Raw genomic sequence first — 23,234 nt, forward strand, 5'->3', positions numbered from 1 at the left:
AGTAAATGAATTTCTGAAAATAAATTAAATTTGTACACAATTTGTAGGAGATACCAACATCTTGATGATTAAAAGTCTATCTTATTTGTTGGCAAATTGATATATAGAAGGGACACTTAATGATCTATCATTTAGTTTTCTTTTCTTTGCTAGTGTTAAAACTTAGTACACAATTTGTACCTGCTGGCTAGTATTTTAAAAACACTGCTAAATTTCTCTCTAGATGTCTTTTGGTTGCTGTCTTATTAATGGTAATCACATACATCCTTTTATTCATACACATAAACAAATCACAAACATAATTTATATTGCGATTCAAACCACTTTTAAGAATCGTGCAATCATTTTGTGGAAATTCAGGGCAAGTAGGTCCTGGAAAATTATTTAATTCCCAGTGTGTTCATTGTAAAGAGAGCACATTTATGTTCTAGAATAACATTCTCTAGCCCCGGAGATTTAGTTAGCACAGTAAACTGGAAATATGAATTGCTTATACAATGAAACAAAAAATACATATGAAGAAATGGAGTAGGAGATTTATAAAATTCTGAAAAAAGTACCTTTTTGAATTGCATTTACCTTATTTTATGACCTTAAATGGCAGTTAAAAATTTGTAATATGCTATTCATTGAATAAAATTGAGAATGGAAATGGGGAATGTGTCAAAGAGACAACAACCCGACCATAGAACAGACAACAGCAGAAGGTCACCAACAGGTCTTCAATGCAGCGAGAAATTCCCGCACCCGGAGGCATCCTTCAGCTGGCCCCTAAACAAATATATATACTAGTTCAGTGATAATGAACGCCATACTAAACTCCAAATTGTACACAAGAAACTAAAATTAAAAATAATACAAGACTAACAAAGGCTAGAGGCTCCTGACTTGGGACAGGCGCAAAAATGCGGCGGGGTTAAACATGTTTATGAGATCTCAACCCTCCCCCTATACCTCTAGCCAATGTAGAAAAGTAAACGCATAACAATACGCACATTAAAATTCAGTTCAAGAGAAGTCCGAGTCTAATGTCAGAAGATGTAACCAAAGAAAATAAACAAAATGACAATAATACATAAATAACAACAGACTACTAGCAGTTAACTGACATGCCAGCTCCAGACTTCAATTAAACGACTATTTCAGGATCGGAGGCATTGATTAAATAATAGATTTGGTAATATTTTGCATATCTATTTATATATATCATATATGCATTTCGTCACACCAGCTGACCTAATTTCATTTTTTGACGACAAAAAGCGAAAGGATCTATTTACCCTGTATTTGTTTTCATTCTAAAGGTCAACATCTAAAAGTTGCCCAATCCTAATGGAAATTAAATATCAAAGAGTAAAGATTTAGTTAACAATGATCTTCTAATACATTTTTGTCGAGCCTGCGACTTTTGTCGCAGAAAGCTCGACATAGGGATAGCGATCCGGCGGCGGCGGCTACGGCGGCGGCGTTAGCTAACTTCTTAAAAGCTTTATATTTTAGAAGGTGGAAGACCTGGATGCTTCATACTTTGTATATGGATGCCTCATGTTACGAAGTTTCCGTCAGTCACATGTCCAATTTCCTTGACCTCATTTTCATGGTTCAGTGACTACTTGAAAAAAAAGTTCAGATTATTTGTAATGTTAAATTCTCTCTTATTATAAGTAATAGGATAACTATATTTAGTATGTGCGTACCTTGCAAGGTCCTCATGCCTGTCAGACAGTTTTCACTTGACCTCGACCTCATTTCATGGATCAGTGAACAAGGTTAAGTTTTGGTGGTCAAGTCCATATCTCAGATACTATAAGCAATAGGTCTAGTATATTTGGTGTATGGAAGGACTGTAAGGTGTACATGTCCAACTGGCAGGTGTCATCTGACCTTGACCTCATTTTCATGGTTCAGTGGTTATAGTTAAGTTTTTGTGTTTTGGTCTGCTTTTCTTATACTGTATGCAATAGGTCTATTATATTTGGTGTATGGAATGATTGTAAGGTGTACATGTCCAACTGGCAGGTGTCATCTGACCTTGACCTCATTTTCATGGTTCAGTGGTTATAGTTAAGTTTTTGTGTTTTGGTCTGTTTTTCTTATACTGTATGCAATAGGTCTATTATATTTGGTGTATGGAATGATTGTAAGGTGTACATGTCCAACTGGCAGGTGTCATCTGACCTTGACCTCATTTTCATGGTTCAGTGGTTATAGTTAAGTTTTTGTGTTTTGGTCCGTTTTTCTTATACTTTATCCAATAGGTCTACTATATTTGGTGTATGGAATGATTGTAAGGTGTACATGTCCAACTGGCAGGTGTCATCTGACCTTGACCTCATTTTCATGGTTCAGTGGTTATAGTTAAGTTTTTGTGTTTTGGTCCGTTTTCTTATACTTTATCCAATAGGTCTACTATATTTGGTGTATGGAATATATACAGACTTTAATAAAAGATTTTCCATCTTTGACTTTAATAGTCAGCATCATTACATGAATAGTAATTAATGTATGAATTGCAATACACCAATCATTCATATATTAGAACAAATTTAGTCAAATTGGTAACTTTATTGTAGATGAAGAAATTGAAGAAGAAATTGCAGAACTATTTAGAACAAGAAAGAAAGGTATGTTTTTGAGAATAAAGCAGTGGTTATCAAAGTTTAATAAGTCATATGGAAAAGAGGGAGTATTCATGTATTTTGGATAAAAGATGATCAGTATAGATTTTACTGAAATTTATATTTCAAAGATCAAAGCTATATTGTTGATGGGTTCTCCAATAAAAAAGACACATAGTATTAAATTGTTTCAATTTTTTTGGAATGCATTGAATAAATGTTCTGAATAATGAAATTATGGTCATATGGACAACACGGAGCTTCAACATGTTTTTACAACCCTGAAATTCTATCTATTCAAAATGCAGTTTAAAATTGTAAGTACTCAATCGATATTAAAATAAGACGATGCAATATGATTGTCAATGAGACATCTCTCAACCAGAACCAAATTATGTAGAAATTAACAACTGTAAGTCATGTTATGGTCTTCAACAATGAGCAAACCATATCACATAGTAAGCTATAAAAGGCCCTGAAATGACAAATGTAAAAAAATACCAACAAGGAAACTTACGGCCTGAGTACATTAGATTGTAAATAATCTATAAAAGTGGCCATGCATGCACCTCCATCAATAATGATGAGGTTACCCTGTGTCTACTACTATTCCCTCAGGGATAACTCCTCATTACTCTGAATGGAACAAAAGGGAATCTTCATTTGAAAGTAAAATATGTTAGTTATTTCCACGAAACAATATAGTGACAATTAATCACCTCAAACAAATTGTTTGAATTATTGCAATTCCAATTTAACACTTGAAAGCTTAACATAATATTAAAGTTTAGTGTAACCAGCTGTGAACTGGAAATAAATTTAGTGACATGTACCATTATTATCCTTTTTAAATAGCTTGGTAAAAAAAATAAACATTTTCATTATTTTTGTTAGTTAAAAAACAAATATAGATATTATAACACCAAAAAATTACATTATCTTTATCATTCTTGAAAATGACAAGAGTATATTACGATAATGAATCCAACTGTATCAACCATACCTACAGGTCTGCCATTAAATATGTACCTATTTTGAGTCAGCTCTGATAAATTATAGATTTGCCTTATTTTCTTTGTAGGAAGACGATATGTTCAATGGAGTGAGAAAGATTCAAACACTGTAAAATCCTACTTCAAACAATATATCCAGGATGTATCTAAAGAAGGTGCAAAAGGGAGAATGCCTGGTATGTTGTATTACATATAGTATTAAGGTCAATATCCTGAAGTAGAAACACCACTGATTCAAGCCCACCTATTCGAATTTAATACATTGATTTTATTATTCAAAAAGTTCTACAATTGTCACAAGTTTTCTCACTTCCATTTGATACCAAAATTACTATAATATTCAATATATTTTGAAACCAGGCTGACGCAATGTATTTAAAAAAAAAGATATCTGAATTATTTAGGTTGCAGTTTATATATATTTAAAACAGGTAATGATGACTTTTTGGTTTCCTTGATTCAGACATGGTACAGGTACTGGCCATAGATAATTTATACATCTTTATTCTTTAAAAGCTGCACATTTTACAAAATAATATAGAAACTTCAATGGAAAAAATCAAGTATTCTTTATTTGCATTTTTGAACTCTCAGAACATCATGACCGAAACCAAAAGCCAATCGTCCTATATGTCAGATTGGGATTTAGGTCAAACACATTTTTTAACAGAAATAATTGTTAGTAATTTCATTGAGATCAGGGTTTTTCAATCTCTTTCCACTATAAAGATGATGTCCTCTCATTAAATGATTAAAAGTTTATTGACTATGTTGAATGCATCTGTCCCATGGAACTTGAAATACAGGATACCACAGATATTGTTAAGTCTGCCTCATGTCTTGACTTACATCTAGCAATTGACAATGAGGGTTGGTTGAGAACAAAAGTTTTCAACCAAAGAGAAAATCACTGCTTCCAAATTGTGAACTTCCCATTTCTATGTAGCATCATTCCAATAGTGCCTGCATATCGAGTATATATCTCCCAGTTGATAAGATATTAAAAAAATTGTTTCCTATCAGGCATTATTAGTTTGAATGTCCCTTTCGTTTCTTTTGTCTTTCTTTTTAGCTCACCTGGCCCGAAGGTCCTAGTGAGCTTTTCTCACCAGTTGTCATCATTGTTGTCGTCTGTCCTCGTTAACTTTTACAAAAATCTTCTCCTCTGAATCTACTTGGTAAAATTTAACCAAACTTGGCTACAATCTTCATTGGTGTATGTAGTTTGGAAATTTCTCTGATGGCACCGCCTTCTAACCAAGATGGCAGACATGCCTAAAAATAGAACATAGGGGTAAAATGCAGGTTATTGGTATTATTTTGAAATCCGTTATAAATAGAGAAAATAGAAAAGAAACTTTAGATTGCAAAATTGATCAGCAAGACAAGTTCTACAATTAGAACAACTTGGAGGAAATCGTCCGAGGACTTTTTATTGGAGTTATTGCCCTTAATTGACGATTTTTTCTTTGCGTTTTGCCTTATATGATAAAAATTATAATAGATATATAGACATTTTAAATCAGAAAAATGATCAGCATGGCAAGATCTACTCTTACTCTTTATAGGAGTGAGCCCAGAAATGAGGATTATTTTTACCCTCTTTTGAGTTTTATGCAAAAACTAAAGAAGATTGTGAGAAACTGAACAAACTAAATGATCAGTAAATTATGATTTTTGTTTTAACTTGCTTTGATGTAAATACTACATGTATTTAGCTTGGTATGAGTTAAACATTGAAGATTTTAAATCTCACTTTATTTTGAAAAAATGAAAAAAAAATAATAGCAATACACTAACCAAAACATGATTAAGATTTATTCAACACAAAAAAAGCGTAGTCAGAATCTCACTTTATTTTGAAACAATGAAAAAAAATGGAAATAGTTTATTTATAGCAATGCACTTACCAAAACTCTATTACAAAATTATTAAACACAAAACCAATAAAAGGGTGCGAACAGATTTTGGGTGCGAAAGTGAAAGTGGGCGAAGGTGAATGGACACGAACGTGTTTTTGGGCGAACGGACCTGGATTTGCAAAGAAGGTGGTCATATAATCCAGGAGGGTGCATGTAATGTTGACATCAATACTTGATGATTCTAATACCAAACTCATGGAATGCTGACCAATTGATAAGATACAAAAAGCCCAGTGCTATTAGGGACATTGAGTTTTGTTTGCACGAAAACATAGATACAGCTGACATATCGTGGATATTTCTCTGACTTATTTCAAGACGAAGATTAGATCCAATTCTCAATTTTGCAGAAAATACTGAAAAAATTGTCCCAATTGTTGCTGACTTTTTCAAAAGCTATCATAAATCATTGAAGATATAATTCTAACCTTTGCTCCGGTCATAGACCCAAAACCTAGCAACATGGCAACATTAATTGTATATACTACTATGAAACAATATTTAGATATATTCAGCAAAAGGCTTTACAAACTTTTGACCAGCAACTGTATATTGTTGCCCTACAGGAAAAATTGTCTACAGGGTTTCAAATTAACATTTGGTACTGGAAGGTCCAGGACCTTTGACACTCCAAACTGAAAGGTCCACATTTTAAATCACAGGTCCTACTTTTACATGAAATATTTCATAACTCATAAATACAAAATTAATGTGCTTTTGGTGTTAGGTTAGCTTGTTTCATCATATTTGAACTGCATTTAATGTTTTGTTAAGTTTACAAATATATTGCCAGGCAACCATATAGCACCAAACTGTCAGTGTCACTGTGGTATAATAAGTATAATAATAGAGGTAATTGTCTTGTATATTATGAATTCCAATAATCTTTTTTGGGGGGATTGGGGAGGGTGTCACTGTGGGTGTGTGTGTTGTCTCAATTATTGAAAATTATACCATAGTCTGTTATTGATGTAAAAGTGTTCACTGAAGGGTTTCACTTTTTTGCAACACTGTATGCATTGTTGAAGAGAACCTTTATATACCTATTTAACTTATCAGGCTCACATTGCTGCTTGAGAATACATTGTCCAAGTTTAGTGTCTGACAATAAATCTTTAGACTTAAAATTTGGACACTTTCATGGATCCAATGCTTTAAACAAGATAAATGCTTGGGTGTCACTTCGTGTATTTTTATTGGGTCTATTTTAAGTGTTCCCCTTTCAAGTGCACTTTCTTTTTCTGATTGAGTAGGGAACTTCTGGCGTTATGTACACAACATTAGACTATCAAAATATAGCCACGGTCGATCGATTTTACAGTGGGGCTTAAGTTTCCATTCCCGTTTTTCACGATCGTATTTTTGGTCTTTAGTGAGATCTTCATTTGATTTCTTATGTTTTGTTTCCAAGGAAAACGTTGAAGACTGTTCATCATCTTCAGGCTTTCTCTTGGAAGACGTGACACCAAAATGAAACAGACACATTTTGTTCTGATTTGTCACGTGACTTATCGCAACTATTTATAACCTTGTGTTTCCAAGAATACAAGGTTAAAAATAACTTTTATCACTCGTCGGCAAGGTCAGGGATGAAACATTTTTTTATCTCAATTTCAATAATAATATGGCTTTGAAATGACGATACTGATGGTTAAAAAGGTCGGCAAATTTAATTTTTATTTTCTTACGAATCAAAGGTCCGTCAGGCATAGCTAGTAACCAAAATGAAAGTCTGATTGCAACAGTGGAAGGTCACAGACCTCGGACCACCGCTAATTTGAACCCCTGGTCTATGGCAGATGTTATTAACTCCTACATTATAAGAATATGAGGATTTCATGGGCTTTCATATTTTACATATCAACAGTTGGTAAATTATTGGTTAAAGCTGAGGTATATGACTTACATGTTGACTCTGAAATTTATGCTTGAAATACAGTAACAGATTCTTATTTGCAAACAGTTTAATTGTGGTGTTCCAGAAATAACACTGCCATATGTGGCTCTCAGTCATGGTTCCTTAATTCAAAACAATTTTCAATTGACACATAATACTGGTTCTCCGGTAAAGTGCCCAATGTCAGAGTAAAAAATGATAAAATATAAATTGCAGCGAAACTTGTAAATAAAGAACATGGAACATCCTCATAGTATATTCTATCCACCATATAAATTTCAGCATGTAATAGCTACCGTTAATTTCTAAGGATGGAGACAGTTTAGATGAAAAAATGTCAAAAAAGTACATTTAACATCATTTTATTTCCTTTGACGTTGTGATTTTTTTAAATACCAAAAACGCTAAAAACTTTGAAATAATTTCTTTTACGGTGTTTTGTTATCTTTATTAATTCACATAAACTTTAATGTGCGTTTTTCTTGTGAGTTAAAATTAAGGAATATTCAACCATGTCTGCTTTGTTATATAAGTCTCTTTTTTTTTCTCTTCAACACAAATTAAGGTAATACATCTTCCTGTGGACTGTTTCCTTGTGAATTAGTACGCTAAAAAATCGACTCAGCATGTCGGTCTTGTACACAGCAGGATTAATATTAATATCGTATTAACATGCTTTCGACCCGAATATGCATATTATTCGCCGCTAAATCCTCCTTCTCCTCCTACTCCTTCTCATCATCATCATCTAGTTTGCCAATCTGTGTTACCATGAATTATCATTGATGTGGTCATATTTATAAATCAACTGTTTCAATTTCAAAATGCACAAGAATGGCGTATAATGCATTCATCCCTTGCTTTGAATAGTTTGAATAACTAAGAATTTTCTTAATATGTAGACGAAACACAACCCTTGTATCTTTGATGGGTTACTTCCTTTGATATTCAATAATACTTTTTTTTTGTATCGGAAATTTGAAATAATAGGAGAGTGACGAGATGTGTTTATATCTGACCAAAGGATTAAACGAATCACTTATGTCATAATGTTTAAAGTTATTATAATACTGCAATTTTAGAGGAGATATGATTTATTGATTGTAGTTTTCTGAACGTAAAGTGGCAATTATTTCATTCAGATTTATTACCGATAAAAATATATATAAACAAAACCATGATGAGAGCGAGACGACAAAAAAGCAATCCGCAAAATCTAAAATATAAAAACATTTTCCATAGATTTTAGATTTTTTATTCATAGTAGGCAACCCTCTTTTTTGGTTGGTTGTAGCATATTAATCTCACTGACTTAAATTTTAAAAGAGACCACCAAAAAAGACCATGAAACAGCTTCTTCTTGTAGATACTCTTATACTAGTAGTATTTATGCATCCTATTCCGCGTGAATAACAGATATTTATTTGAAATAACCCAAGATATATGAGGTGGTTTATAGAATAGAAATAATGCCCCCCCCCCCCCCCAAAAAAAAAAGAATAAAGAAAAATAGGCAATCAAATGAAGAAAAGAAAATAATGGGGTGCTAAAATGTAAAAAAATAATTGTAAAAATTAAGAATAAGGTAAAAAAAAATACTGATTTCAGAAATAAGTGATTTACAGAATAATGAAACTTTGTTTTTTCTGCATATCAAATTTATTATTGATAATTGACAATAGACTAGTTGATCATTTGGAATGAAATGTTGAACTGGTCATAATCGGAACTGGTTCATTGATATTAACGATGCAAATTCTATACATTCATAAGAATCTGTATTTTTCTCCAAAATCACGATCTTGCACGAGTTAACGTATCATTTCGTCTCCTATTGCAGACAAAGTTAACCTTATATCTATCTCCTGCATTGTGTCACTATGTTTACATTTTACACCACGGATAAAGCAGTTCATGACAGAGGTCAGACCAAGATAACTATTGACAACAAAAAGCTCTGCAATAGTGGAAAAAAAAACCAAGTTATAAATTTCATGCATCCGAAGCGCTATTTTGTATTTATCTTCATCATTTACGCCCAGCGCCGAATATTTGAAAGCCAAGGATGTAAAAGAACAGAAAGAGTTGATGAGCTATATGACCAAAAGGACATAAAAAAAAATATAGCCAAATCAGTCGAAGATTAACTTTGCCTGATGAAGTTGAAACCTTAGTTTCTTTATAATTTCAAAATTTATAAATGGACATTTGAAGGGAATTGAAAGGAACTGAAGAATCAAAACGCTGTCATAATTCCTACGTCTTCAGTTTCATTTTTGCAAGATCCATAACTCATTATAATTAATTTAAACAACAATTTATTAGATTTTTGGGGGTATAACATTTTTTTTTTAGTACCAATAAATGTTAAATATTTAAGAATTGAATGCTTCTTTTTGTAAATATATTTGGGTGTAAAAGCTTTGACCGAAGTACATTTTGTAGGAAGCGCTTCGTTCTAAAAATGTGCGTACGGTCAACGCTTTTACACCCCTATAAAAATTGCTAAAGGAAGCATTCAATACCTATAATTACATTTTTTTTTGCTTGGATCATGAAAACACTATTTCTATCAAGTTTTTCTTTTATTTACCTGTGCACTTTATTGTGGAAGCTCGTGTCATCATGAATGTTACATTTCATTTTGAAATGAAGGTTAATTTCAGAATGACGTGAGATTGCTGTTAGCCAATCAAAATAACGTATTATAATGCAACATACATACATGTAATGTAATTATATTTTAATATTCTCTAAAACAATTGATTGATAGGCAATGTTTTTATATTGGGTAATCAAGAATAAAATCTAGTTCTGGTGATCGAATTTTTATTCTATCAGATTTCAGATTTCTCTTAATGTCGGTTAACTACCAGTACTGTCTCTGTTATAAAATTGAATTTTCAGCTTCTCAGTACTAGAACCTCATATCACAAACCAAATATGATCAAATATACTTCATGTCATCTTAACTTCTGTTTATTGTCCCAGATATCCAAATAATTTTTATTAAGAAGAAAATGAAATAGATTTTTTTCTCCCCGTTTGATTTTAATCAAATATTAATCAAAATTGATATTAAATGGTATCATTTGTGCAGTTCAGTGACAGATTAAAAAAAGGGGGTACGGGGTAATGTCATCATACATATGTCGTTGATACAAACAAGAAGATCTATCATGTAAAAGTTGTGATACAACAGGATATTTTCATATGCAGGAACTGAACACAAGAATTTTACAGAATAAGCATATTTCTTACTGAATAGAGAAAAATGGCCAAAAGAATTACAGAATACAGAAATGTAGACCCCCCTCCCCTAATCCAGACTGTCATATATTATTGTGACGGATAGTTTTGTTTGATCAATTTAAATGTTTTTATTTTCGAAAAGAATATTTGTACAAGGTGTTTTTAATAAATGTAACGGACAATATATACCATGCCCTCTCATCCGACATCGTAATTTCATTTTAATGAAAGAAAGTAATTAAAAGCTTCTCTCCCTGTGCAACATGATATAAAACTCTGCCTAATGGCATGATATAAAACTCTGCCTAATGGCAGAGCAATTTTTATGGCTACTTGCATAATTGTTAAATCATATTAAATTCGGTATCAAACTTAAATTAATAATCAAAGTTTCATATCTTGAATATTGAAAACGGGTTAAAATTATTTACTTGCATTAATATTGATATAAAAACATCCGGTTCGGTTTTTTTTTCTAGATCTGAGAAAAAAGCAACTCTGTTACACTTAAACAATTGATTAATAAGAATTGTTACATGGTGTTTTCTTATATATGTCGCCTAAATTACAATGTATGTTATTGTTCTATAATTTATATATTCGCAATCCGTAATAATTATCTAATATGTTTATTTGGCATGCCATACTCGATAAAAGTGCGGACGTGATAAAAAGCACTCTTTACCAAAACGTCAACAGAGATTACATTCCACGGAGGTTACATTTAGATGATTTCTTCATTTATAAAGCATAATATGTGTATCTGAAGATAGAAGTTGTACCAAAATTAAATGTTGACACCGATATCGATCTGTTGGATGTAGAAAATTATTTTCAAAATTGGTGTTTGTTTAGAATAGACCATTCCACGGAGATTACATGCTTAACAAATCTCTGCAGTTTTCAACCTTGTTTAGTTTTTCAGACTGATATGATTTGGAATAAATGACCATTGTTATAAACAAAATTATTTATGGTAACCTTATAATCAAATTTCATTCATATCACACTCTATGTTGTGCTAAATATTTTGTCCTGCTTGGTCTTTTATTCGTTAACGGAGATTACAGGTTTTAACATTTTGACGGCCAGTACGATCACCATCGTTGTGCAATATGTACTAAACTTTATAAAAATTAAAAATATAGATAATAAAAAAATATAAAAAACTCAGATATAAGTATAACAAGCTACGGGTATATTACTCGAAGTCGTTAGTTTTGCTTTCTTGCGGTGGGACAAATTAACGTCATAAAATGGGTGCTTTAACGGAGAACCAGTGTAATACATAAATTGTATAAACAGTATTGAACAAAACATATGGAAGGCATTCAATGGCTGTCCTAATTTAATATTTTGTCTCTTCCAACTGAAAGCATTGAAGATTTGTTTACTATATTTAAAAATAACATGTTTTTGATGAATTGAGAAAACATACCAGTTTTCTTTGATGGACCTATGTCATCAGAGATTCTTCAAGACCTTATTTTTACATACAAGGGTAAAGAACTTGAAATAAAAGCTATGTATGCAACGAATAACTTTTGGCTTGTACTTAATCGTTAAAGTATTTAATGGTGTGCATGATAATTTTTGTGGGAAATAGGAATCACCTTACTCGCCGAGCCATTTCTGAAGAGTACGATGATGAAGACAATGTCTGAACAATATATATTAAGTCGGAAATATTGGGAAAATTATTGTACAAATGTACTACTGTATATAACTGATGGAGTGTGGATACCATGAACTTTGACTGTTCGGATTGTTTAAACCCAAGGTCATCAATAATGAGAAGCAGGTGTTCGAAAATGTTGTGCACTTTGCACACTTTGCATGTGCACCCTTACAGCAACTTTTTCTGAGGGCCCGGGTCCTGATCCATAGTCGGTTTCCCATGTCAAAATTCCTACCCATACAATCTCAATGTTCATAACAGAAAAAATATAAGCTAACCAACAGTACTTCATTTAAACGATTTTATTCAGTTACCTAGTGGCAAACCAGTATATAATTAAACAGAAATACAACTATCTTCGTTTAAAAAAAAAAACAACGTTAAGTTCAGATATATATCTTTAAATGTACATGTAATGTAACAAATATCAATTGAAAGCAATTTCCTGTTTCGTCTTTGCATTTTTCTTGTTGCCCATTGATCTGAATTTTAAAAAAATAGGCATTTGGTGATTATATTTAGTTGGAAAAGACTCGAAAATGATTTACTATTATTAAGTTTTCATTAAAGGAGTAATTTCTTGCCTATTTCACAATTCAGACATTATTTTCTTATTTTTTATACGACTGCAAAAATTTTTTTGCGTCATATAATTCTATCATGTCGTCGTTTGCGTCGTCCGAAGACGCATTTAGTTTCCGGACAATAACTTTAGTTTAAGTCAATGGATCTCTATGAAATTTTACCATAAGGTTCAATACCACAAAAGGAAGATTGGGATTGATTTTGGGGGTTATGGTACCAACAGTTAAGGCAAAAGGGGCCAAAAATAAGCATTTTTGTAATTTTCAGACAATGGCTTGTTTATTAGTGTATGGATATCTCTGACATTTCATATCAAAAAGGGCATGAGATTGATTTTGGGGGTAATTGTCTCAAAATTTTAGGAATTAGGGGCAAAAAATAAGCATTTTCCTAGTTTCATGACAATAACTTGTGTATTAGTGTATGGATCTTTCTGAAATTGTACTACAAGGTTCCATGTCACAAAGGGAAAGCTGGAATTGAGTTTGGGGGTAATTGCTTAAAACGTTTAGGAATAAGGGGCCAAAAAACAAGCATTTTTATAGTTTCCAGACAATAACTTGTGTTCAAGTGTATGGATCTCTCTGAAATTGTACTGCAAGGTACCATACCACAAAGGGAAGGCTGGGATTGAGTTTGGGGTGATGAATCATAAGGGGGTTCAAAAAATTTGGAGGGGGGGGGGGTTTTCCTTTTTTTCCTTTTTTTTTTCTTTGGAATTTTCCATTTTAAGTTGGTTATTTTTGATTTATATATAAAAGCAAATAATAATGATATGGTTTGATTTCATCAAAAATTGAAATAATGGGGTTCTTTGATATGCTGAATGTAACCGTTTATTTAGCTTCTTAATTTTTGGTCCCGTTTTCAAATTGGTCTACATTAAGGTCCAAAGGGTCCAAAATTAAACTTAGTTTGATTTTAACAAAAATTGAATTCTTGGGGTTCTTTGATATGCTGAATCTAACCGTGTATGTATTTAGATTTTGGATATTGGACCATAATAGGTAAATTAAAAATTTTTAAGTTCTTAGACCACATTCATTCTGTGTCAGAAATCTATGCTGTGTCAAATTTTAAATAACAATCAAAATTCAGAGCTGTATCAAGCTTGCATTTTGTGTCCATACTTGCCCCAACTGCTCAGGGTTCGACCTCTGCGGTTGTATCAAGCTGCACCCAGCGGAGCATTTTATTATAACCCATCTTGAATTTTTTTTTAACCCGAATGAAAATCTGAATTATCAAACTTTGACCTCAAATTAAAAAAAAAAAAAGCACCATTTTTCCTTCCAATATCTATAGATTGGTTTGTTTTTCATACTAATGGAAAGTTATTTTAAGAAAACCCAAGAAGAAGAGACCACTATCTTTAAAATAGTTTCAATTCTATTTTTTTATTAATACAAATGTGATATTTTATCCAGGTTTTAAGGACATAAAAATATTTATGGAGTTACATCCAAATGTAATGGCCCAAGAGAGTGACTTTTTGACAAGGAGAGATATTATCAAATCAAAAATATTTAATGAAAGAAAAAAGTTCAGAGGAATATATGAGGAGAGGAAAAAGAATTATTCCTGTTAAGGTACGTTTATTTAACCTACTAATGAGAATTTAATAAATACAATAAGATAACTTATTCATTAAATTTTGATGCAATCTAAAGTTTTATATGTCAAAATTGACAAGCACTGTGTTTTAAACTATTTAGTTTATATTCGCATGCACTCTATATATTCTGGGTCTTCAAAAAACAATTTACAAAATGACCAAAATACTTGTTTTATATCAAAGCATAACACATGTAATATGTTTTGAAGACATAAATGCATTTATTGTGTCTTAGATTCAAATAAAAATCAGTCCACAATGAACCTTTCCCTTGTTTCAACTTTTAAAAATATTTAATAATTATTGGCCTGTATTATGCTTTAATGATGACCTTTTTACCCGAAATTCATATCCTCAATTCCTCAGCATGAAACAGAGATATGGTGTACCTGTAGACTGTTCTTCAGCCTTACACAGATATATGGTGCACCTATAGACTGTTCCTCCGCCTGACACAGAGATATGGTGTACCTGTAGACTGTTCGTCAGCCTGACACAGAGATATGGTGTACCTGTAGACTGTTCCTCATCCTACCATCTGTAACCATCGTTTGTCAACTGTACCATCTACTTCAATCTGTAACCATCGTCTGTCAACTGTGCCATCTACTACCATCGCCTGTCAACTTTACCATCTACTACCATCTGCAACCATCGTTTATCAACTGTTCCTCATCATACCATCTGCAACCATCGTTTTTCAACTGTTCCATTTACTACCATATATAACCATCGTTTGTTAACTGTACTATTTACTACCATCTATCACCATCGTTTGTCAACTGTACTATCTACTACCATCTGTAACCATCGTTTGTCAACTGTACCATCTACTACCATCTGTAACCATCGTTTGTCAACTACCATCTACTATCATCTGTAACTATCGTTTGTCAACTGTTCCATCTACTGTCATCTGTAACAATAGTTTGTCAACTGTACCATGTACTACCTTCTGTAACCATCGTCTGTCAACTGTACCATCTACTTCCACCTGTAACCATCGTTTTTCAACTGTACCATCTACTACCATCTGTAACCATCGCCTGTCAACTTTACCATCTACTACCACCTATAACCATCGTCTGTTACCTGTACCATCTACTTCCATCTGTAACCATCGTTTGTCAACTGTACCATCTACTATAAATTCAGATATTATTGCGTGCATTTATTATTGCGATTTTTGAAGAATGGACATAAATGCGAGATTAATTATTGCAATTTCAGGAAAAGCTGGATACAGATATATGCATCAGATATCAGAATGCGAGTTCTTATTGTTGTGATACTCACACAGTCGCATTATTCGCATTAATAAAAACCTCGCAATAATTTCTGAATTTACAGTACTACCATCTGTAACCATCGCCTGTCAACTTTACCATCTACTACCATCTGTAACCATCGTCTGTTACCTGTACCATCTACTACCATCTGCGACCATTGTATGTCAACTGTACCATCTACTACCACCTGCAACCATCGCCTGTCAACTGTACCATCTACTACAATCAGTCACCATCGTTTGTCAACTGTACCATCTACTACCACCTGCAACCATTGCCTGTCAACTGTACCATCTACTACCACCTGTACCCATCGTCTGTTACCTGTACCATCTACTTCCATCTGTAACCATCGTTTGTCAACTGTACTATCTACTATCATTTGTAACAATCTTTTATCAACTATACCATCTACTACAATCTGTCACCATCGTTTGTCAACTGTACCATCTACTACCATCTGTAACCATCGCCTGTCAACTTTACCATCTACTACCATGTGTAACCATCGTCTGTCAACTGTACCATCTACTTCCATCTGTAACCATCGTCTGTCAACTGTACCATCTACTTCCATCTGTAACCATAATCTGTCAACTGTACCATCTACTACCATCTGTAACCATCGTCTGTCTTCTGTACCATCTACTACCATCTGCAACCTTCGTTTGTCAACTGTACCATGTACTACCACCTGCAACCATCGCCTGTCAACTGTACCATCTGCTACCATCTGTACCGATCGTCTGTTACCTGTAACATCTACTTCCATCTGTAACCATCATTTGTCAACTGTACCATCTGTAACCATCGTTTGTCAACTGTACCATCTGTTACCATCGTTTGTCAACCGACTATCTACTACCATCTGTAACCATCGTTTGTCAACTGTTCCATCTATTACCATCTGTAACCATCGTCTGTCAACTGTACCATCTACTTCCATCTGTAACCATAATCTGTCAACTGTACCATCTACTACCATCTGTAACCATCGTCTGTCTACTGTACCATCTACTACCATCTGCAACCTTCGTTTGTCAACTGTACCATCTACTACCAATTGCAACCATCGTTTGTCAACTGTATCATCTACTACCACCTGCAACCATTGCCTGTCAACTGTACCATCTACTACAATCAGTCACCATCGTTTGTCAACTGTACCATCTACTACCACCTGCAACCATCGCCTTTCAACTGTACCATCTACTACCACCTGTACCCATCGTCTGTTACCTGTACCATCTACTTCCATCTGTAACCATCGTTTGTCAGCTGTACTATCTACTATCATTTGTAACAATCTTTTATCAACTATACCATCTACTACAATCTGTCACCATCGTTTGTCAACTGTACCATCTACTACCATCTGTAACCATCGCCTGTCAACTTTACCACCTACTACCATCTGTAACCATCGCCTGTCAACTGTACCATCTACTACAATCAGTCACCATCGTTTGTCAATTGTACCATCTACTACCACCTGCAACCATCGCCTGTCAACTGTACCATCTACTACCACCTGTACCCATCGTCTGTTACCTGTACCATCTACTTCCATCTGTAACCATCGTTTGTCAACTGTACTATCTACTATCATTTGTAACAATCTTTTATCAACTATACCATCTACTACAATCTGTCACCATCGTTTGTCAGCTGTACCATCTACTACCATCTGTAACCATCGCCTGTCAACTGTACCATCTACTACCATCTGCAACCATCGTTTGTCAACTGTATCATCTACTACCACCTGCAACCATCGCCTGTCAACTGTACCATCTACTACAATCAGTCACCATCATTTGTCAACTGTATCATCTACTACCACCTGCAACCATCGCCTGTCAACTGTACCATCTACTACAATCAGTCACCATCATTTGTCAACTGTACCATCTACTACCACCTGTACCCATCGTCTGTTACCTGTACCATCTACTTCCATCTGTTGCCATCGTTTGTCAACTGTACTATCTACTATCATTTGTAACAATCTTTTATCAACTATACCATCTACTACAATCTGTCACCATCGTTTGTCAACTGTACCATCTACTACCATCTGTAACCATCGCCTGTCAACTGTACCATCTACTACCATCTGTAACCATCGTCTGTCTACTGTACCATCTACTACCATCTGCAACCTTCGTTTGTCAACTGTACCATGTACTACCACCTGCAACCATCGCCTGTCAACTGTATCATCTAATACCATCTGTAACCATCGTCTGTTACCTGTACCATCTACTACCATCTGTTACCATCGTTTGTCAACTATACCATCTACTACCATCTGTAACCACCGCCTGTCAACTGTACCATCTACTACCATCTGTAACCATCGTCTGTCTACTGTACCATCTACTACCATCTGCAACCTTCGTTTGTCAACTGTACCGTCTACTACCATCTGCAACAATCGTTTGTCAACTGTACCATGTACTACCACCTGCAACCATCGTTTGTCAACTGTACCATCTACTACCATCTGTACCCATCGTCTGTTACCTGTACCATCTACTTCCATCTGTAACCATCATTTGTCAACTGTACCATCTGTAACCATCGTTTGTCAACTGTACCATCTGTTACCATCGTTTGTCAACTGTACCATCTACTACCATCTGTAACCATCGTTTGTCAACTGTTCCATCTATTACCATCTGTAACCATCGTCCGTCAACTGTACCATCGACTTCCATCTGTAACCATAATCTGTCAACTGTACCATCTACTACCATCTGTAACCATCGTCTGTCTACTGTACCATCTACTACAATCAGTCACCATCATTTGTCAACTGTACCATCTACTACCACCTGCAACCATCGCCTTTCAACTGTACCATCTACTACCACCTGTACCCATCGTCTGTTACCTGTACCATCTACTTCCATCTGTAGCCATCGTTTGTCAACTGTACTATCTACTATCATTTGTAACAATCTTTTATCAACTATACCATCTACTACAATCTGTCACCATCGTTTGTCAACTGTACCATCTACTACCATCTGTAACCATCGCCTGTCAACTGTACCATCTACTACCATCTGTAACCATCGTCTGTCTACTGTACCATCTACTACCATCTGCAACCTTCGTTTGTCAACTGTACCATGTACTACCACCTGCAACCATCGCCTGTCAACTGTATCATCTAATACCATCTGTAACCATCGTCTGTTACCTGTACCATCTACTACCATCTGTTACCATCGTTTGTCAACTATACCATCTACTACCATCTGTAACCATCGCCTGTCAACTGTACCATCTACTACCATCTGTAACCATCGTCTGTCTACTGTACCATCTTCTACCATCTGCAACCTTCGTTTGTCAACTGTACCGTCTACTACCAACTGCAACAATCGTTTGTCAACTGTACCATGTACTACCACCTGCAACCATCGTTTGTCAACTGTACCATCTACTACCATCTGTACCCATCGTCTGTTACCTGTACCATCTACTTCCATCTGTAACCATCGTTTGTCAACTGTACCATCTGTAACCATCGTTTGTCAACTGTACCATCTGTTACCATCGTTTGTCAACTGTACCATCTACTACCATCTGTAACCATCGTTTGTCAACTGTTCCATCTATTACCATCTGTAACCATCGTCTGTCAACTGTACCATCGACTTCCATCTGTAACCATAATCTGTCAACTGTACCATCTACTACCATCTGTAACCATCGTCTGTCTACTGTACCATCTACTACCATCTGCAACCTTCGTTTGTCAACTGTACCATCTACTACCATCTGCAACCATCGTTTGTCAACTGTATCATCTACTACCACCTGCAACCATCGCCTGTCAACTGTACCATCTACTACCATCTGTACCCATCCTCTGCTACCTGTACCATCTACTTCCATCTGTAACCATCGTTTGTCAACTGTACTATCTACTATCATCTGTAACAATCGTTTGTCAACTGTACCATCTACTACCATCTGTCACCATCGTTTGTCAACTGTACCATCTACTACCACCTGCAACCATCGCCTGTCAACTGTATCATCTAATACCATCTTTAACCATCGTCTGTTACCTGTACCATCTACTACCATCTGTTACCATCGTTTGTCAACTATACCATCTACTACCATCTGTAACCATCGTCTGTCAACTGTACCATCTACTACCATCTGTAACCATTGTTTGTCAACTGTACCATCTTCTATCATCTGTAACCATCGTTTGTCAACTGTACCATCTACTATCATCTGTAACCATCGTTTGTCATCTGTACCAACTTCTACCATCTCTAACCATCGTTTGCCAACTGCACCATCTACTATCATCTGTAACCATCGTTTGTCAACTATACCATCTACTACCAACTGTAACCATCGTCTGTCTAATGTACCATCTACTACCATCTGTAACCATCGCCTGTCAACTGTACCATCTACTACCATCTGCAACCATCGTTTGTCAACTGTATCATCTACTACCACCTGCAACCATCGCCTGTCAACTGTACCATCTACTACAATCAGTCACCATCATTTGTCAACTGTATCATCTACTACCACCTGCAACCATCGCCTGTCAACTGTACCATCTACTACAATCAGTCACCATCATTTGTCAACTGTACCATCTACTACCACCTGTACCCATCGTCTGTTACCTGTACCATCTACTTCCATCTGTAGCCATCGTTTGTCAACTGTACTATCTACTATCATTTGTAACAATCTTTTATCAACTATACCATCTACTACAATCTGTCACCATCGTTTGTCAACTGTACCATCTACTACCATCTGTAACCATCGCCTGTCAACTGTACCATCTACTACCATCTGTAACCATCGTCTGTCTACTGTACCATCTACTACCATCTGCAACCTTCGTTTGTCAACTGTATCATGTACTACCACCTGCAACCATCGCCTGTCAACTGTATCATCTAATACCATCTGTAACCATCGTCTGTTACCTGTACCATCTACTACCATCTGTTACCATCGTTTGTCAACTATACCATCTACTACCATCTGTAACCACCGCCTGTCAACTGTACCATCTACTACCATCTGTAACCATCGTCTGTCTACTGTACCATCTACTACAATCTGCAACCTTCGTTTGTCAACTGTACCGTCTACTACCATCTGCAACAATCGTTTGTCAACTGTACCATGTACTACCACCTGCAACCATCGTTTGTCAACTGTACCATCTACTACCATCTGTACCCATCGTCTGTTACCTGTACCATCTACTTCCATCTGTAACCATCATTTGTCAACTGTACCATCTGTAACCATCGTTTGTCAACTGTACCATCTGTTACCATCGTTTGTCAACTGTACCATCTGTTACCATCGTTTGTCAACTGTACCATCTACTACCATCTGTAACCATCGTTTGTCAACTGTACCATCTACTACCATCTGTACCCATCGTCTGTTACCTGTACCATCTACTTCCATCTGTAACCATCATTTGTCAACTGTACCATCTGTAACCATCGTTTGTCAACTGTACCATCTGTTACCATCGTTTGTCAACTGTACCATCTACTACCATCTGTAACCATCGTTTGTCAACTGTTCCATCTATTACCATCTGTAACCATCGTCCGTCAACTGTACCATCGACTTCCATCTGTAACCATAATCTGTCAACTGTACCATCTACTACCATCTGTAACCATCGTCTGTCTACTGTACCATCTACTACAATCAGTCACCATCATTTGTCAACTGTACCATCTACTACCACCTGCAACCATCGCCTTTCAACTGTACCATCTACTACCACCTGTACCCATCGTCTGTTACCTGTACCATCTACTTCCATCTGTAGCCATCGTTTGTCAACTGTACTATCTACTATCATTTGTAACAATCTTTTATCAACTATACCATCTACTACAATCTGTCACCATCGTTTGTCAACTGTACCATCTACTACCATCTGTAACCATCGCCTGTCAACTGTACCATCTACTACCATCTGTAACCATCGTCTGTCTACTGTACCATCTACTACCATCTGCAACCTTCGTTTGTCAACTGTACCATGTACTACCACCTGCAACCATCGCCTGTCAACTGTATCATCTAATACCATCTGTAACCATCGTCTGTTACCTGTACCATCTACTACCATCTGTTACCATCGTTTGTCAACTATACCATCTACTACCATCTGTAACCATCGCCTGTCAACTGTACCATCTACTACCATCTGTAACCATCGTCTGTCTACTGTACCATCTTCTACCATCTGCAACCTTCGTTTGTCAACTGTACCGTCTACTACCAACTGCAACAATCGTTTGTCAACTGTACCATGTACTACCACCTGCAACCATCGTTTGTCAACTGTACCATCTACTACCATCTGTACCCATCGTCTGTTACCTGTACCATCTACTTCCATCTGTAACCATCGTTTGTCAACTGTACCATCTGTAACCATCGTTTGTCAACTGTACCATCTGTTACCATCGTTTGTCAACTGTACCATCTACTACCATCTGTAACCATCGTTTGTCAACTGTTCCATCTATTACCATCTGTAACCATCGTCTGTCAACTGTACCATCGACTTCCATCTGTAACCATAATCTGTCAACTGTACCATCTACTACCATCTGTAACCATCGTCTGTCTACTGTACCATCTACTACCATCTGCAACCTTCGTTTGTCAACTGTACCATCTACTACCATCTGCAACCATCGTTTGTCAACTGTATCATCTACTACCACCTGCAACCATCGCCTGTCAACTGTACCATCTACTACCATCTGTACCCATCCTCTGCTACCTGTACCATCTACTTCCATCTGTAACCATCGTTTGTCAACTGTACTATCTACTATCATCTGTAACAATCGTTTGTCAACTGTACCATCTACTACCATCTGTCACCATCGTTTGTCAACTGTACCATCTACTACCACCTGCAACCATCGCCTGTCAACTGTATCATCTAATACCATCTTTAACCATCGTCTGTTACCTGTACCATCTACTACCATCTGTTACCATCGTTTGTCAACTATACCATCTACTACCATCTGTAACCATCGTCTGTCAACTGTACCATCTACTACCATCTGTAACCATTGTTTGTCAACTGTACCATCTTCTATCATCTGTAACCATCGTTTGTCAACTGTACCATCTACTATCATCTGTAACCATCGTTTGTCATCTGTACCAACTTCTACCATCTCTAACCATCGTTTGCCAACTGCACCATCTACTATCATCTGTAACCATCGTTTGTCAACTATACCATCTACTACCAACTGTAACCATCGTCTGTCTAATGTACCATCTACTACCATCTGTAACCATCGCCTG

General features: G+C 35.5%; 1 protein-coding gene and 1 long non-coding RNA gene across 4 annotated transcripts; one reads left to right on the forward strand and one right to left on the reverse strand.

Moving 5' to 3' along the window:
* The first annotated feature begins 2,571 nt into the window (after positions 1–2,571).
* LOC127723293 (uncharacterized) lies at positions 2,572–14,548 on the forward strand. Its single transcript, XR_007991985.1, has 3 exons — positions 2,572–2,624; positions 3,700–3,807; positions 14,393–14,548. It is a non-coding gene; the product is annotated as an uncharacterized LOC127723293 (long non-coding RNA).
* Positions 14,549–15,863: 1,315 nt separating this feature from the next.
* Positions 15,864–21,384, reverse strand: LOC127723276 (uncharacterized). Of its 3 annotated transcripts, XM_052229844.1 has the most exons (3): positions 20,995–21,384; positions 19,351–19,629; positions 15,864–16,622 (listed from the first exon to the last, which is right to left on the reverse strand). In XM_052229844.1, exons 2-3 carry the CDS (start codon positions 19,406–19,408, stop codon positions 16,294–16,296), a joined length of 387 nt encoding a protein of 128 aa, XP_052085804.1. In that variant the 5' UTR covers positions 19,409–19,629; positions 20,995–21,384; the 3' UTR covers positions 15,864–16,293. The 3 variants fall into 3 exon arrangements, with proteins under 3 accessions (XP_052085804.1, XP_052085805.1, XP_052085806.1); XM_052229845.1 differs by lacking the exons at positions 19,351–19,629; positions 20,995–21,384 and adding an exon at positions 17,421–17,516; XM_052229846.1 differs by lacking the exons at positions 19,351–19,629; positions 20,995–21,384 and adding an exon at positions 17,109–17,143.
* Between the last annotated feature and the right edge of the window lie 1,850 nt (positions 21,385–23,234).

Source organism: Mytilus californianus, unplaced genomic scaffold (genome assembly GCF_021869535.1).
Source record: "Mytilus californianus isolate M0D057914Y unplaced genomic scaffold, xbMytCali1.0.p SCAF_13, whole genome shotgun sequence".
In the NCBI taxonomy this organism is placed as follows: domain Eukaryota; kingdom Metazoa; phylum Mollusca; class Bivalvia; order Mytilida; family Mytilidae; genus Mytilus; species Mytilus californianus.